General features: G+C 41.0%; 1 protein-coding gene across 5 annotated transcripts; it reads right to left on the bottom strand.

The window, feature by feature from the left end:
• Positions 1 to 909: 909 nt before the first annotated feature.
• On the bottom strand, positions 910 to 14,249 carry rbbp8l (retinoblastoma binding protein 8-like). 5 transcript variants are annotated; one of them, XM_032522039.1, is made up of 15 exons: positions 14,082 to 14,248; positions 12,529 to 12,572; positions 11,346 to 11,434; positions 11,158 to 11,200; positions 9,971 to 10,066; positions 8,976 to 9,088; positions 8,648 to 8,723; positions 7,627 to 7,811; positions 7,483 to 7,526; positions 6,950 to 7,011; positions 5,885 to 6,614; positions 5,116 to 5,218; positions 4,958 to 5,016; positions 4,705 to 4,849; positions 911 to 3,053 (listed from the first exon to the last, which is right to left on the bottom strand). In XM_032522039.1, the coding sequence occupies exons 3-15, from the start codon at positions 11,404 to 11,406 to the stop codon at positions 2,992 to 2,994; spliced, it is 1,779 nt and encodes a 592-aa protein (XP_032377930.1). In that variant the 5' UTR covers positions 11,407 to 11,434; positions 12,529 to 12,572; positions 14,082 to 14,248; the 3' UTR covers positions 911 to 2,991. The 5 variants fall into 5 exon arrangements, with proteins under 5 accessions (XP_032377933.1, XP_032377934.1, XP_032377932.1 ...); XM_032522042.1 differs by lacking the exon at positions 12,529 to 12,572 and having other exon boundaries at positions 910 to 3,053; positions 5,116 to 5,215; positions 14,082 to 14,249; XM_032522043.1 differs by lacking the exon at positions 12,529 to 12,572 and having other exon boundaries at positions 910 to 3,053; positions 7,627 to 7,808; positions 14,082 to 14,249.
• Positions 14,250 to 15,355: the final 1,106 nt, after the last annotated feature.

Below are 15,355 nucleotides of genomic sequence, written 5' to 3'. Positions count from 1 at the left end.
GCACACAATACTACGGTACTTTGTTGTGTGACATAATTCTCAAGAGGCTGCCTGCAACAATCACTTACAGGGAGCAGATCAGACAATGGAGCACCTACAGGGAGCAGATCAGACAGGGAGCACATAGAGGGAGCAAATCAGACAGGGAGCCCACACAGGGAACAGATCAGACAATGGAGCACATAAGGCAGCATATCAGACAGCAGAGCAGATCAGACAACAGAGCACTACAGGGAACAGATCAGACAACGGAGCACATAAGGGAGCAGATCAGACAGCAGAGCAGATCAGACAGCAGAGCACATACAGGGAGCAGATCAGACAGCAGAGCAGATCAGACAGCAGAGCACATACAGGGAGCAGAGCACATACAGGGAGCAGAGCACAAACAGGGAGCAGATCAGACAGCGGAGCACAAACAGGGAGCAGATCAGACAGCGGAGCAGCATTGCACAGAAAATTTAAAGCTTAAGTGCAGCTTCACAGTTTAACTGCAAATAAAACTTTCCACGTTCCGTCCCGGTCGGAACAAGTGGGAGGCGGAGTGCACCGTGTGCAAAGCTAGCACGTATGTTTCAGTGTCTAATAAAGGTGCTGGAGATCTCATAGCTCACATGGACACCAAAAACCTTATCTTATTACATTGAAAAGGTTTTAAGAGATATTTAGTTGGAGCTGGATATTGAAGCTGACACAGAATAGGTAATGTTTACATTATTTAATATTTGTTTATCTGAAAAGAGCTATCATTTTGTTACAGGTTGTTACATATTTTTATTTTATTACACAAGTTATTTTTATACCATTGAGGCATAATAAAGCATGTTCATTAACCTCTGAGAAGCTTGTCTGAATTTGTGTTTTGAGGGCGGCCCAGTGTCCTCTTTTATGGAAATCAAAATATGGTCACCCGGATATAGACTGGGTGGACCCAAACACAACTCCAAATCAATCCTAATGTTGCTCTGTCTGCTGAATGTGTGAAGAGACAATTCTCACACTGTTGTGGGTAGATGTAGAAAGTAGTCGTGAGCAGGTGAAAACACACGAGGTGAGTCTGAGATGATGTTGCAAAGATGGGGTATTTATTGTTCACCTCAAGTAAGGGCAATACGGCAAAATAGTGTTACAAAAATAAACTTAATTATGGACAGCAAAAAGAAAACACTTTCACAAAATAAAAAGTAAACTGACCGGAGAGTTAAGATGATTACAGAAAACAAAACCACTGTTTCCCTTTGACCTTAAAGTAAGTCATTGCGGAGGGCATCCAACGGAGTTACGCCTTGCTGTCTCAGGTGTTCCTCATGTTCTCTCCGTCTCGAGCAAAAGCCACTGCCTGTCTATATAGGCCTGAAGCCCACCCCTCACATTGGAACATTCCAATACTACAAAGCAGGGGTGGCTCAGGTGACTAGGCCGTACTGAAGGCTCTATACAGCCAAAATGAATGAATCTATCACACTAGACCGTCATAAGATTCACATTAACAATTTGAGGAATAGGCTCACAGATGATTCAAACATTAACATAACATAAACATGTGAAAAGGTTAAAATAGGTAGCATATCGCTACCGTGACGGCTGCCGTGTGCTTTTGTCACACACAAATTCTCACTCCCATCTTGTAAAATACGGACGCTTGGTCAGGTGCCTTTGTTGTTGTTCTATGACGCTAAAGAAGACCTTTAGCGTCGTGTAACACGCGCATGGTTGTCTCCTTGAGCGTCATTTAACACGCGCTTGGTCTCGACTATCGGCGTCCCTTTTGATGCTGTTAGGTCAAGGAAAAGGTCGTGGGTGGGCTTACGGTTCCGTGACATGCAGGAACAGGATGGTTGGGTTAAAGAAAAGGTCGTGGGTGGGCTTACGGTTCTGTGACACGTGGGAATAACGGGCCGGTTAAAGAAGAAAGCAGCTTCCCTGACACGCAACAATAAGGACGCTCTCCTGGGTGAAAGTCCTGTGTTTTGACCCTTACACCCCCCAGACCAACCTCCCTACCCCCTGGGTCCCTACATATTTCCCCCTTACATACTACTCGATAAACCCCGCCTAGATGCTGCTCTCCCCAGTACGTGTGTACGTGTGTGCGTTTGCCCCATCAACATTAAACTGGTGCAAATTTCTGCTGCCTCTGAGTGGCCAAAACACATTTATTGCAAAGTCACAGCTATTTTATTTATCGGAAATTTTTACAGTTTGAAGGTTGACTACCCAAATAGTTTCCTAAAAGAATAAAGCTGCAGCTTAGCTTGGTTGCAATACTTGTCACCTCTATGGGATTACTGGGATAGCTGTCTTATTTAATTGGTGTCTTTCTTGTATATATATATAGTATGTATATTTTAATTAAAAAAATATCGGTAAATAAAATAATATTTCTAAAACAAGGAAATATATAATATTTGAAATGTAGCATTTAAGTGTTTTCAGTTACAATGTACAGTGCAGTTCTGTGTAGGCAGGTTTTTTATCTCTCCCAAAAATATTTTTGAGCTGGGCAGGGGTCCTTGGCCAAAAAAGTTATATTTCAAAGGGGGTATGCTAGTCAAAAAAAGTTTGAGAACCACTGTTTTAAGTCATTGTTTTGATTTTATGGCCCAGAACTTTACAGTTTCGGCTTAGCACTCTTATCAGTTTTATTTTCAGTTACAGCAGGCAGCGGTTTTCAACAATAAAAAGGTCTTAAACCCCACGCTACATGCCCAGCACCAACAGAGCCAGGCATTTCCCTCAGAGAGTTGGTGGAAAGCAAAACAGAGCTAATACGAGAGTAAATATTGGACTTACATTCTTCAAGTTGCCAGAAACACAACTCCTAATGCAAATGAATAAAGGTTGCTCCATGTTTGCTGGTGTAAATACTACGCTGTTTGCTAATCAACTTAAAGATCAAACCCAACGTACTATGTAAGAGTTGCGTTGTCCCCCAAGTGGGCAAAAACAGTCAGTTGATGCAGGTTTACATGAGATCACAATGTGACATCTTTAGCCGGGGCTCTTCCCCTCAGTTCTCAAAGTGATCTGGATCTTCTTCTCCTGCTGGATGTCTGTGAGGAAAAAAAGAGAACACTTCATTTTGGTGAGGGAGAAACAGTGGGAGGGCTATTTTTCATGATGGTTACATTTTCACATGTATAAATAAAGACCAAACTGAAGTAAGTTGTTAGCTGAGCAGATGTCAGAGAGCAGATCCCTGCTTACACCTGGTCTTGGGCCATTGGATCACAAGTGGACAACGATAAATGACCACCAAGACGCATTGTGATCCAATCACTGAGAACCCTTGCCAAGTTGGTCTGGGCCGCATTTCCTCACACATCTTTTGCGATGTAAACACTAATGTGTCCTGAGCCATCCTTCACAAGGACTTAACCATCAACTATTAATCAAAGATGTGATGGTTTTTGTGAATTCCTTTTATGAAGAGTTACAAAAAAGTATTGCATGACCGTCTATCGTTTTGCCTTATGGAGAGAGATGTGTTGGGCTCGGCTGACAGCGGTAACTCCAGCTAGTCTACCAGTCTGGATCAACAAAAGTTGATTCACTGGATAATCGCTGGATGTCCCTCGCCTCGGAAAGCTGCTTGTTATCAGGAAACAACCTTCAAGCTAGCAACTCTGAAAATGGCAAGTTTTGAAGAACATTTGGATTGTGCAACAAGGCAGGCCTGCTTGGTTCCTTTGGAGAAGGATTTTAAAGATTTACAAGGAATCGATTTACAGCCTTTGCTATCTAACTGGAAGATTTTGGGACATATTGGCAGGGATTTACTATTGACAAAATACACATGTTGCATGGTAAGAGCAAATTACGTTTACGCTTGTCATTTAGCTGACGCTTTAATCCAAAGCGACTTACAATTGTCAGAGGTTACACAACTAGAGGTTAAGTGTCTTGCTCAGGGACACATTGGCTGATGTATTGCAGTGGGAATCAAACCCATGTCTCTCACACCAAAGGTATGTGTCATATCCACTGCGCCATCACCACCTTAACCATGAAGGTTAGGGTTCATCCATGTCTCCAGCTAATTTCAATAGCTCATGTAACTGTATTGTGTAGGCGTTAACGAAATCTGAACACAATGGGTTAGCTGGAGAGGCATGATAGACACATGTGTGTCTCGGCTGTCCATTGGTGTTCATCTGATTCGAACACAGGATTTTGGCTTCAGTGCAAAGACAGTTTAAGAACTCTAATAGAACAGTTGGGCACTTTTGGGAAATGAGCTTCTTTTCTTTCTTGACATAAGTTAGTTCAGAACATCGATACCCCTCAGTTTACTTTCAATATACAAATGGTGTATTTTGTTTATGTGGGATGGTAGTGATGTGACTTGCAAGTGTGCACATCATCAAGACAGAGTTGTTTGTGTGGATTAAAATACTGTGCATTAGGTTCAAGTTGACAACAGACTTTGGATGATGAGAGGCATCTTATCAAGGTTTTCAGGCACCTCCCTATTTCTTTTTTATTTATATTAAGTGGAATATGTATGTATGATATTTAAGGGATGCTGAACAATCTCTTAAATATAAAAGTATGTTAAGTGAAATGAATCTGGACCAATTAGGGAAAAAACACTTTGTTTCATAAAGCTTTCAAAATGGGATTTGACTGGAAGACCGCACCCAAGACGGACAGAAAGAAAGCAAGAAAGACACAAAAGGACTTGAAATGTGAGCTGATGCGTACGGTCTGTTTCCGAGTCTCTGTCGGTTTCTGTCTCCACAGACGCCCTCTTTCTCTTGCAGCCCTGGCTGTTTTCTTGTCCTGACACACTCTCGTCCTCGTCCTGCTCATCTGAGCTGCTTCTCGGCTCAGCTGCTGACAACGATGACTGTGATGAAGCAGAGGAAGCAAGTGAAAACAAACTAGAAACAGCTCATATTCGCACATGCTTACAAAGCCTCAACTGAATCTGCTTTGGTGGCTTGAATTACCGTACCTTGCCATGTGATAGTAAGGATTTCTGTAGAGCAGAATTCAGAGTCTCCAGCGCCACTACTGTTACAGAAACATGACCCCGGTAAGTATTATTCACCTGTGCACAGTAGGTGTATATGGATGCACACACACAGACACATATAAATCTGAGCTCTTCACCTGGGCGTAATGATATAGTAAGGACAGGAACCTTCTTTCCGTTCCCGTTTTGGTCTGTCTTCCCATTTTCCTCCTTTTTCTGCTCCCAATCTTTGATCACCTGCTGTGACAGGACCATCATATCATATTAGTCTGGATTGGTCAACGGTTAATTTACTGGGTAGTTCCGGCGTCGCCAGTTCCACCGGATGTCCTGTCAGTTGTCCCTCACTTTTACGCTTTCTTTGTGTTTACGTTAAACTCGGAACAAGAACTTGAACCTCTGAGCTAACAAGCTAACGTTACACGCTGAAAATGGTAAGTTTCGAAGAAAGTTTGGATCATGCAACAAGGCAGGCCTGCTTGGTTCTTTTAGGGGAATGATTGTAAAGATTTACGAAGAATATGTATAAACTATCTACCTGGGACGTTTGGGGACCAACATGAGAAGATTGGTTAGGACAAAGTACACACGGTGATACACTGGTAAGAGGAAATGACGTTTAACCATGTATCCGGCGTATCCTGCATTTACTGTCTAACTGGGATGTTTTTGGGCCAATGGGGGGGGGGATTGCTGTGGACAAAATTTTGCAAACCATTATGCACAGCCGACCTCGCTGCGTCCTGAACTTAACCAACCCAAGACAATTGTGATTGGTTTGAAGAAATGCACACGCAGCGCTGTAAAGATAGGTCAATCAATTCAAGGCTATCATACCGTGAACCCTGTTTGTCCCCTCTGTACCATCACCCCCATGTCTTTTAATCGTCTTGCCAAAACATTTACCTTGTGGTTACGGTCACTGGCAGACCCTTCCTCTTGTTGATTGACTGGTGGGACAGAGGGGCATGAGGGAGGGACGACAGGAGACAGTGACGATACTGGTCCGAGTGGATTTTCCTTCCCGTCCTTGTCAGGGAAGCTCCGTACTCTCTCTCCAGTTTGTAAGGCTAAGGGTGAATTATCTGTTGGCGTATGGCTGGATTTGGACTTTCCATGATCCGATAGGTCCAGAGGCCCATCAAACGCCTCTTTAAGATCTCCAGAGACCCTCTCGGTCTTCAATGGTGGGATGTCCTTTTTCTCCTGGGGCTTAGTTTGACACTCTACATCTCGGTCTGACAGACTTCTCAACCTGAACACCACAGTTGGCTCTTTGGCGGGGGGTTGAGGGGTACTCTGCTTGTGCCAGGGAGATGCAGAGACCTGACTTCTAGAGCTGCTATGTTGGCTAGTTGGGATCAGGTTGGGAGAGCGTGGCAGGTACGGTTTGGAAGAAGGTTGCACCACCGGACTGGTCGCTGGAGCAGCTGGAGTAACCAAGTCAGAGGATTCAGAAAAGGGCCAGGGGACAGTAGCAGGGCTGATCCTGGTTGGTTGAGGACGGCAGGGGACAGGAGCATGGACCACATGTCTAGTGGGGGTCCCTTCTCCACCCGTTGAGGAATAAAAGTTCTTGAGAAGAGCTTGAGGAGGGATAGAGGATCGCTGGTCCAGTTCCTCAACACTCTGAGCTCTAAGTTATGTGAAACAGAAGCCAGGCAGATAGGATAGGAGAGGTTAAAATGGCCGTGCAGGTCATTAGGGCCCCAGCGTTGGGCAGTATTGTATTACTTTGTAATAATAAAAATTATTTCTTTTCAGTAACAAGTAGTGTAATAGTGGAATACAAAAAGATTCGTAAATGTTTACTATGAGCGATTGAAGCTGAGTAGTGGCTTCTGATTCTTCTTATTTGAGTTCCCAAAACATTTTTTTTTAAATATATCTTGACACACCCAATCACTGACTTGTCAATTCACTGTCCCACACTTCCATACTCTCACAAAGTCCTATGTCCCTTTGTCTCACCTTCTCTCCATAACACAGGTTACATTTTGTTCCGTCTTCCAGGAAAGAGGCTTGTATGACTCCTTTGAAAGTGGAGAAGGAACAAAGAAACAAAAAATGTAAGTACATATTCAGTTACCATGGATATGTTACACTTACTACTTGACAGCATTCGGTTAGTGTTAGCTAGTGTTGAGGTCTTTACACCTCATGATTTAACAAAAACAAGATATAACATGTTAATAAGTAAGCTTGAGACGTGCCAGTAGGTGGACTGGGTCTTTGTTCCCCCCTGTTTCGACTTGTTATGCTAAGCTAAGCTAACAGCTTTCTGGCCACAGCTTAACTTGTAAAGGACAGGTATGAGAGATGTGTTACATTATTTCGCCGACATGCGCATGCAAAAGAGAAATGGTTAAAAAACTGCATTTTAATGGGTACACTGTAAATAACGGCTGTGAAATCTACAGTTATTTTACTATTTCACAGTAACACTACTGTGTTAAATTTGTTACAGTGTATGCTTTTGAGAGTTAGTTGATTTAGAAACTTACAAATTGGCTTCCGTTCATCCCTCTCAATTGTCTGTGTACATTTTCTGTTGGATCAGAAACAGAAATTAAATATGGAGGAGGCGAGAATGATAATCAACAAACAAACTAACACCTTTTCTCCTCCCAGCTCTTCCTCATCCTCACCTTCAGTTCTTTGGTTGGCCTCAGTTTTCAATGCAACATTGACACCTGCTGGCTGGTTACCGGCCCTGCTGGTCCCCATGGCGAGGAGGGCTTCAGGTCCAGAGGAGGGGGAATATTCAGGGGGGCTGGTTGGTTTGACGTCTGGGGTGTTGCTCCTATTGGACGAGTGGTCACTGTGAGCTCTGCTACACAAACAGAATGTCACAGTCGCTGTGTGAGATATCTCCTAAGAGTTGTCTAGGAGCTTCTCTTTGAATGCTTAATATGATGTTTTTCGTACAGGCAAAATGTGTTGATATATATGCAGAGATGGGAAGTAACGAAGTACAATTACTATGTTACTGTACTCAAGTAGATTATTCAGATATTTTTACTTTACTTTACTATTTATTTTGTGCCGACTTTTTAGTTTTACTCCTTACATTTTTAACACAAATATCTGTACTTTCTACTCCTTACATTTTACAAAATTGGATCGTTACTTTAGTTTAAAATCATTTCAGTGGAGTTAGCGTTATTATGAATTCATCATATGAATTCAATCTAATTGGATGGGACTATACGTTGAACTTCCGCACCGCTACAAGACGACTTGACAGATTTGGTGGCAAATCAGTGCGGCTTCCGTTGGTATAGTTGTATGGACAGTAACATGATTGAAAATAAAGAAAACATTGTGAGCCTGACACGTTACATTTATTGTTATTAGCACTCCATTTTCAAAGATTTACTAGCTGTCAGTTCTTTTTCTCAAACGTAAGGCTACTTTTACTTTTATACTTTAAGTACATTTCCAAGCCTGTACTTTGTTACTTTTACTTGAGTGGAGAAGGTAAATCAGTACTTCTCCTTTTACCAGAGTATTTTTTAACACGAGTATCTGTACTTTTACTTGCGCACGAGACGTGAATACTTTTGCCACCTCTGTATACATATGCAAACATGTTGTATTCATTATTCATAAAGGTTTCTTATCAGATGAAGTTGATTCTAACTTTCTAATACAACAACACATACTCACTCGAGTGCTGCTCTTAAATTCCTGAGCTCATCTCTAAGTCTCTTGTTCTCCTTTTTCATGTTGGTCATCTCCCCCGCTAAAACACAGACCACAAGTCAGGATCAGAGCACAACACAGTCGCCTCTAAAATGTGTTTTTTTGGGGAAAGTAAACCCATGGATGGAAGGGTTGCCACAAGGCAAAGAAGAGTTAAATGGAAAAAGACAAAGTTTTGGTACTGATGCAAGACTTATGTGACAAATAAGAGACAAGTTATGGATGAAGAATGGATGAGGAATGGATAGAAGGTTGGTTTTACTGATTTGACATACAGACATAAACAGAATACCCAGTAGAGAGATGTGCTGGAGGCTTTGTATCTGCGAGGCTTCAAATTCCATCTGTCTTCTCTTGGCCACCTCCTGAGTTACTGTACATCTGTCACACAGCCCCGCCCTCAGCCTACATCAGATACATAATGTTCACATTAAACACACATTTAATAATCCATTAAAGGGAAACTGCTTACTTTTAAGAGAAGAAATAACACATTCTACAGTACCTTTGAGAAATTACATGTGAATTGGTTATTTAATTGCCCCATTGCTTAGCCCTTGTGTTGTCTTCCCATCGATCAAGCAACTTTTTGTTTTTCTGGGTCAAAATTTAAAATGTAAAACGTTTTTTGTTACGTTTAGGTTGTCTTTTGCAACACGTTTGCTTCTTTTTTTTCGTTTCTTTTTACTTTACCTGGTGTTTTTGTTGACATTTTTATCACTTTCTCCAATGTTTCTGTCGATTTATTTACCGCAGTTTTATTTTTTCCATTTTCTTCAAATGTTTTTAAAGCTTTTATGACATTTTTGTTACGTTTTTCAACGTCCTTTCTATACATTTATTTTCCAAATGCTATAAAATTGAATAAAACACTCAAATTCAATGAAAGTAGTGAACTGATCATTTATTTTACTTGTTTACTTGTGCTGTATGAAACCATCCATGTTGTGTTTTTGATAATTTGGATGAAAAAAAAAAAATTTCTGATATTGAAACATTTTGAAAATGGGTGAATTAAATATACTCAGTTTATGCCACACATGCCTTACTTGCTCCAGTATGACTAGTAGTTTGTGGTAGTGATCTTAGCTACCTATTGCTGTGCTATTGACCTTATACTGTGGATACCATTCCAATAGGTGTTTGTTTTACCATTATTACCATCAAATTAAAAGTTCATTCGCAGCCACACACATTTCTCCGTTTGATACACTCAGGGGCTTTGCAGCCACTTGGACTGGTATGATCACTAGTTCACATGTTGTAAACTAAATGTAACATGTGTACCTGTTTTCCAGTGTCTTGATGTTCTCGATGAGTACTCGCTGCTGTTCTTTCATCTGCTGGTTTTTGGTGAACAGTTCCTCCATGCGCTTTGTATCACTATTTACATGCATGTATAGACACACGCACACACACACACACACACACACACACACACACACACGCATACACATGATGCACACACATTGTTTTTTTAAACTTATTACAAGCAAAAGCATTAAGTTTTTACATATTACAAATTTAGTAGCCTTTTCTGCCTGATTCTTATTCTACCTAAAGCAAAAACCAAATCAATTCAACGTTCAGTCCCAAACAGAGCAATGTGTGAATGGAACTATAATATTAAATAACAAAACACTCACTTAAAGAATATTGTCTTCAAAAAACTTAAGTATCAAATGTGAACTCTTTGTAGTGAGTCAGTTACATCAGCTTTTAATCATCACCTATTTAGATAAAGATTAATTTGGAGTTGTGATTTTTTTCTTTGCTTTTTGTTTAATTGCGTCAGCTGTAATTTTGCAGCTATACATGAGTTGTACTTGGTGTACTGCTTGTGTAATGTGATGTAATGTGTTATAAGCATGTATTGTGTTTAATGTGACTGTGTAAATTGGGTTTCCACTGCATTTAAAATGGACTCAAAGACTTTCTTGTATCAACTGCGTTGTATCAAGAATCTAAAAATAATCCCACCCCTTTGACAATTCTTTTTTTTTTTTTCACCAGTTCTTTGAAAAAACGAAAGATTTTGTGACTCAGTAGCAGACTGAATGACTTGTTGCAACATGAGCTCCCTTTGCGAGCTAAACATGACAACGGGGAAAACAGGGCCAGGTGCAGGACCAGCACGTCTGCCTGGTCCACAAAGACGTAGCAGGGCACCCACGGTGGCTGAACTGGCATGTAGCTAAACTTGAATACATAGCCGTTATTTGGGTTAACCCAAATAATAAAAACTGGCTAGTGCAAAACCATAATTTGATGCAAAAAAGGCACAATGTGTTGCAGAAAAATTCACCAGAATGCAGAAAATGATGTGTTTGACAGCAAAGATTTCCATTTTGCTCAAAAGTGGAGATCCCGAACCCCCTCCAATGTTAAACCTAAAGATACGCCCTTGCTTGGATATCTTGTCAGCGTTGTCTAAACATGATCATGGAGAGACATCAGGTAAAGAATCCACTCACCAGCCCTTTTTGTTGGACAGCTCTTGGATTTTCCCCTGCCAACCTGGGAGTGAAAAAAAACACAGCACACCTGGATGTAATTCTTGTAAATGATTTGAGATAATGCTTTGTTCCAGCTGCATTCCAACTTCTCTATCTCTCTTTAGTTTCTGTTACCAATGGCTGTTGTCTACATGATTTCCACTCACCCTCCACTTCTCGCTCGTGGATCTCCCGCAGTTTGAGGAGTACGTTGTTGAAGCACTCCATTGCTTTGGTGATCTCTGATTACCTTAGTCTGAAGAGAAACAGAACATGTGTTTCCATATTTTTTGAATGAAATTGCATAGAATGCTTTTAAACTGAAATTTCCTTTTCAATGTATAAAGATGACTTGACCTGACATGACATTAATAATTTCAACACACCCTAAATCCAGGGGTTAAAATGGACCAGGGTCTTCTGGGTTAGGCCTACGTTCTTTATCAGGGGACGCATAATGTCTTTTTTTCTGACGCAATAATTCAAATAATGAATGAAAAAGGTTTTCTTCATAACTATGAAGAACATACTGTAGCCCTAAATGAGGTGATGTAAGATCTTGCAAATATCAGAACCCATTTTTCTGTCAATAGGTTTCCTTAAAACCTAGCAGATCAGCCAACTTGGCCAAGATGGTGGAATTGCACCTTGACACTGATCACTTGCCATAGCTGAAAAAAAAAAGTAATTGACCTCAGTGCCCTCAGTCAGTCAGACAGCACAGATGGGACAGAGTGATGCAGGATGACAACTGGGGAGAAAAAGGGGCCAGAAGCTGATATTCTGCTTAAACTATGTTTTGCTTGTACAAAATGATACTATAATGTAATAATGCAATGCAATAAAGTTTGTGGCAGGTTGCCTCCAATGTTTGGTAGCTAGCAAGCCTACACTAATACAGTATTAAAAGTACTTATGGAGTGTGAATATAGCAAATCAGTCAGAGTCATCAAGCGTTTGGGCGTTATAGCCTGAGGACTGTGTTGTGTTGAGGAAGTGCAGCGGTGCACTCATATAAGCCGTCCCAGTTACACAAATGTGGGAGCAAATTTGATTGTTATATCGAGGATGAATGAAAACTAGCTGGACCGGTCCTGCAAGATGTGGGACGCAAGTGAGCAGCTTGCATGAAACACAGCTTTTACAGCGTGTGCATGTGTCACTGTAAAACCCTGCATCGCTTCTTACACACACGCACTTACACACACTTCTTATAGTATAATTAGATCATAAAATAATAAGATCATGCGTTGAGTGAAGGTCTCAATGCAAACAGGTGACGTCTTTTTCACTCTCATTCACTCACTCACTCACTCACTCACTCACTCACTCACTCACTCACTCACTTACTCCTTCCTTCCTTCCTGTCTTCCTTCCTTCCCTCACTTGATCACCTATAAGCACAAATACACACATTGAATGCTATTTATCATTTTGATTATTGTGAATGTGGTTCTCTCAACATGTCAGGATACGTCGGGCAAGTGACTGTTCAGATCACCTCAGCAGGGCAAGAAAAGACCTGTCTTTTGCACACACACACACACACAGACACACACCACACACACACACACACACACACACACACACACACACACACACACACACACACACACACACATACCCACACACACACACACACGTCACTGTGTCTAACGTTTGCTGCTGTGTAGTTACTTTGAATTTCCAGTATATTCATCCTTCAAATCTATTGTTTTTTGTTGATTGCTTTTAACAGAAGCATTGACACATTGTGTGGAAATATGCAGCCATGGATGCCACACACCTATTCAGATACAGGCTGTGTGGATAACAATCGGCCTGTATGTCTTACTGCTGCAGCACCACCCATCCACTGGGAGGTTTGTTGTATGATCGAAACCGAGAAGAAGGTTTTGTGTTCAGATTTCACTCAGTGCTGTCACACAGTGTCAGCTGATGCTGTTTGGAACAAATGGAGCTGTCAGGGTTAACGACAAAAAAAAAGCTATTGTCGCAGAGCTTGTCAGCTGTCTGACAAATATTGGCGCTGGAATAGCAATTGGGAGAGTGACGCTGAGAAGTCATTTATTTTAAATGTGACACACGCACACGCACACACACACCCACACACCATACACACACACCACACACCACACACACACACACACACACACACACACACACACACACACACACACACACACACAAACACACACAGCATTGTCCTGATGTCCCAATATAGAGCATATATAAAAGTTGGTTATATTACATGCGGCATATGTGTAATTAATGCCAATCTTATTATTAACTCAGCTTTGCATTTTTCATATAAACTTAATGCTGTATTGTATATATATGTTACCACACTTTCTTCAAAAGTGTGGTAACCTCAAAAACACATACCCACACACACACATACCACACTTTCTTCAAAAGTGCGTACCTCAAACACCCACACCCACACCCACACAACCACACCCACTGTCTCTAATTTCCTCAATTTAATGACACATGTAAAAGTGAGTTTTTTTAAATTACATGTTGCGTATGTGTAATGAATGCCAATCTTATTTTTAAAATCAGCTTTATATTTATCATATAAACTAATGCTGTATTGTGTATATATATATATGTTATATAATAATATATAATATTTAATATTATATATATATGTGTGTGTGTGTGTGTGTGTTGGTAACCTATACCACACACACACACACACCACACACACACACACACACACACACCACACACACACACACACACACACACACAACAAAAGCTGAATAACGACCATGAAAGGCCTGATAAAGCCATTTTCTTGTCCTCACTCCCAGCCACACCACACATGACTACACCTACTCTGCCCACCTATGCCAGCCCTCAGGCAACAACCCGGGGCTTAATCAATAATAACTCACCTCATACAGCTGAGGACTCCTTGAGCTGCTCACTCGCTCACACTTCAGAGATGGACGGAGTGGTACAGAGCCAGAGGGAAAGAAAGCGCGACAATAAAGAGAAAGAGAGGAGAATAAGGTGAGGGAAAAATGGCCCACACCCTCCTCTCTCTCATCTCTCCACCCCGGAAAACCGGTTAGAGCTGTTGTCGCCTTAAGGAACACAAACACTGAGGCCTGGGCAAGTTCTCCCTTGATTTTCCTGTTCTGCTGAAATCCCATATAACTGGCTAAACCGGCTACATAAAGCCCTGCGGCGTTAGAGGGACAAAACGTCCAATGTAGAAGCAATTCAACTTTGTTTTCAGACACACAGGCCCATATCAGTATAAACGTACACTACACAGACAATACACCAAAGTTCTACACATTGAAGTTCATAAGAGCAAAGGGATTAAAAGACATTTGTTCCAGTGAGTTTGCACTGTGAGCAAATGAGCGTGGAAATGAAATAAACAGAATAAACGATTCACCAGGTCCCAAACATTAACCTATCCACTTAACAGCTGTATGGATGTTTGACCCGGAGGTTGTTATCACATGGAAATCAGCCTTCACGTTAAAATAGGAAGTTAAAGAGACAGAGTCAAAAGGATTTTAGCTCATTGCAGTAAAATATATAACTGCATAAAAGACTCACTATGTAGCAAACTTTAACCTATCCACTTAACAGCTGTATGTAGTATATACCACAGTCATTTGAAGTAGCTGTGATAAAACCTCTTCTGGAAAAACCCACCCTCGACCCTGAGGTCTTTGCAAACTATAGATCTATATCTAACCTTCCCTTTCTTTCCAAGATCCTTGAGAAAATAGTCACTAATCAGTTATGTGATTTTCTACATAGCAATAGTTTAATTGTGGACTTTCAGTCAGGATTTAGAAAGCATCATAGCACAGAGACAGCACTGGTGAAAATTACTAACAACCTTCTAACTGCTGCTGACAAAGGACTTCATACATACTCCATACTTGTCTTATTAGATCTTACTGCTGCATTATACACTATTGATCATACCATCCTGTTACAGAAACTGGAACATTCAGTTGGCATTAAAAGAATTACACTAAGTTGGTTTAAGTCCTATTTGTTAATGATAAATCACAATTTTGCTAAAGTTAGCCATGGCATTCCACAAAGCTCAGTGCTTGGACCAATTATATTCACCTTATAAATGTTTCCCCTCTGCAGTATAAGTAGGAAACAATCAATTAACTTTTACTGTTATGCGGAT

The sequence above is a fragment of the Etheostoma spectabile genome, chromosome 7 (genome assembly GCF_008692095.1).
Source record: "Etheostoma spectabile isolate EspeVRDwgs_2016 chromosome 7, UIUC_Espe_1.0, whole genome shotgun sequence".
Classification (NCBI taxonomy): Eukaryota; Metazoa; Chordata; class Actinopteri; order Perciformes; family Percidae; genus Etheostoma; species Etheostoma spectabile.
Note: the sequence above shows the minus strand (reverse complement) of the source record. Positions and strands in the feature narration are given on the sequence as shown.

Excerpts from the sequence above, each read along its gene's own strand:
- rbbp8l (XM_032522039.1), bottom strand. The coding sequence starts at position 11,406 with ATGGAGTGCTTCAACAACGTACTCCTCAAACTGCGGGAGATCCACGAG. Across the intron at positions 7,812-8,647 it reads AATTTAAGAGCAGCACTCGA|CAGAGCTCACAGTGACCACT; the intron begins GTGAGTATGTGT and ends CTGTTTGTGTAG. Across the intron at positions 5,017-5,115 it reads TACTATATCATTACGCCCAG|TAGTGGCGCTGGAGACTCTG; the intron begins GTGAAGAGCTCA and ends TTTCTGTAACAG.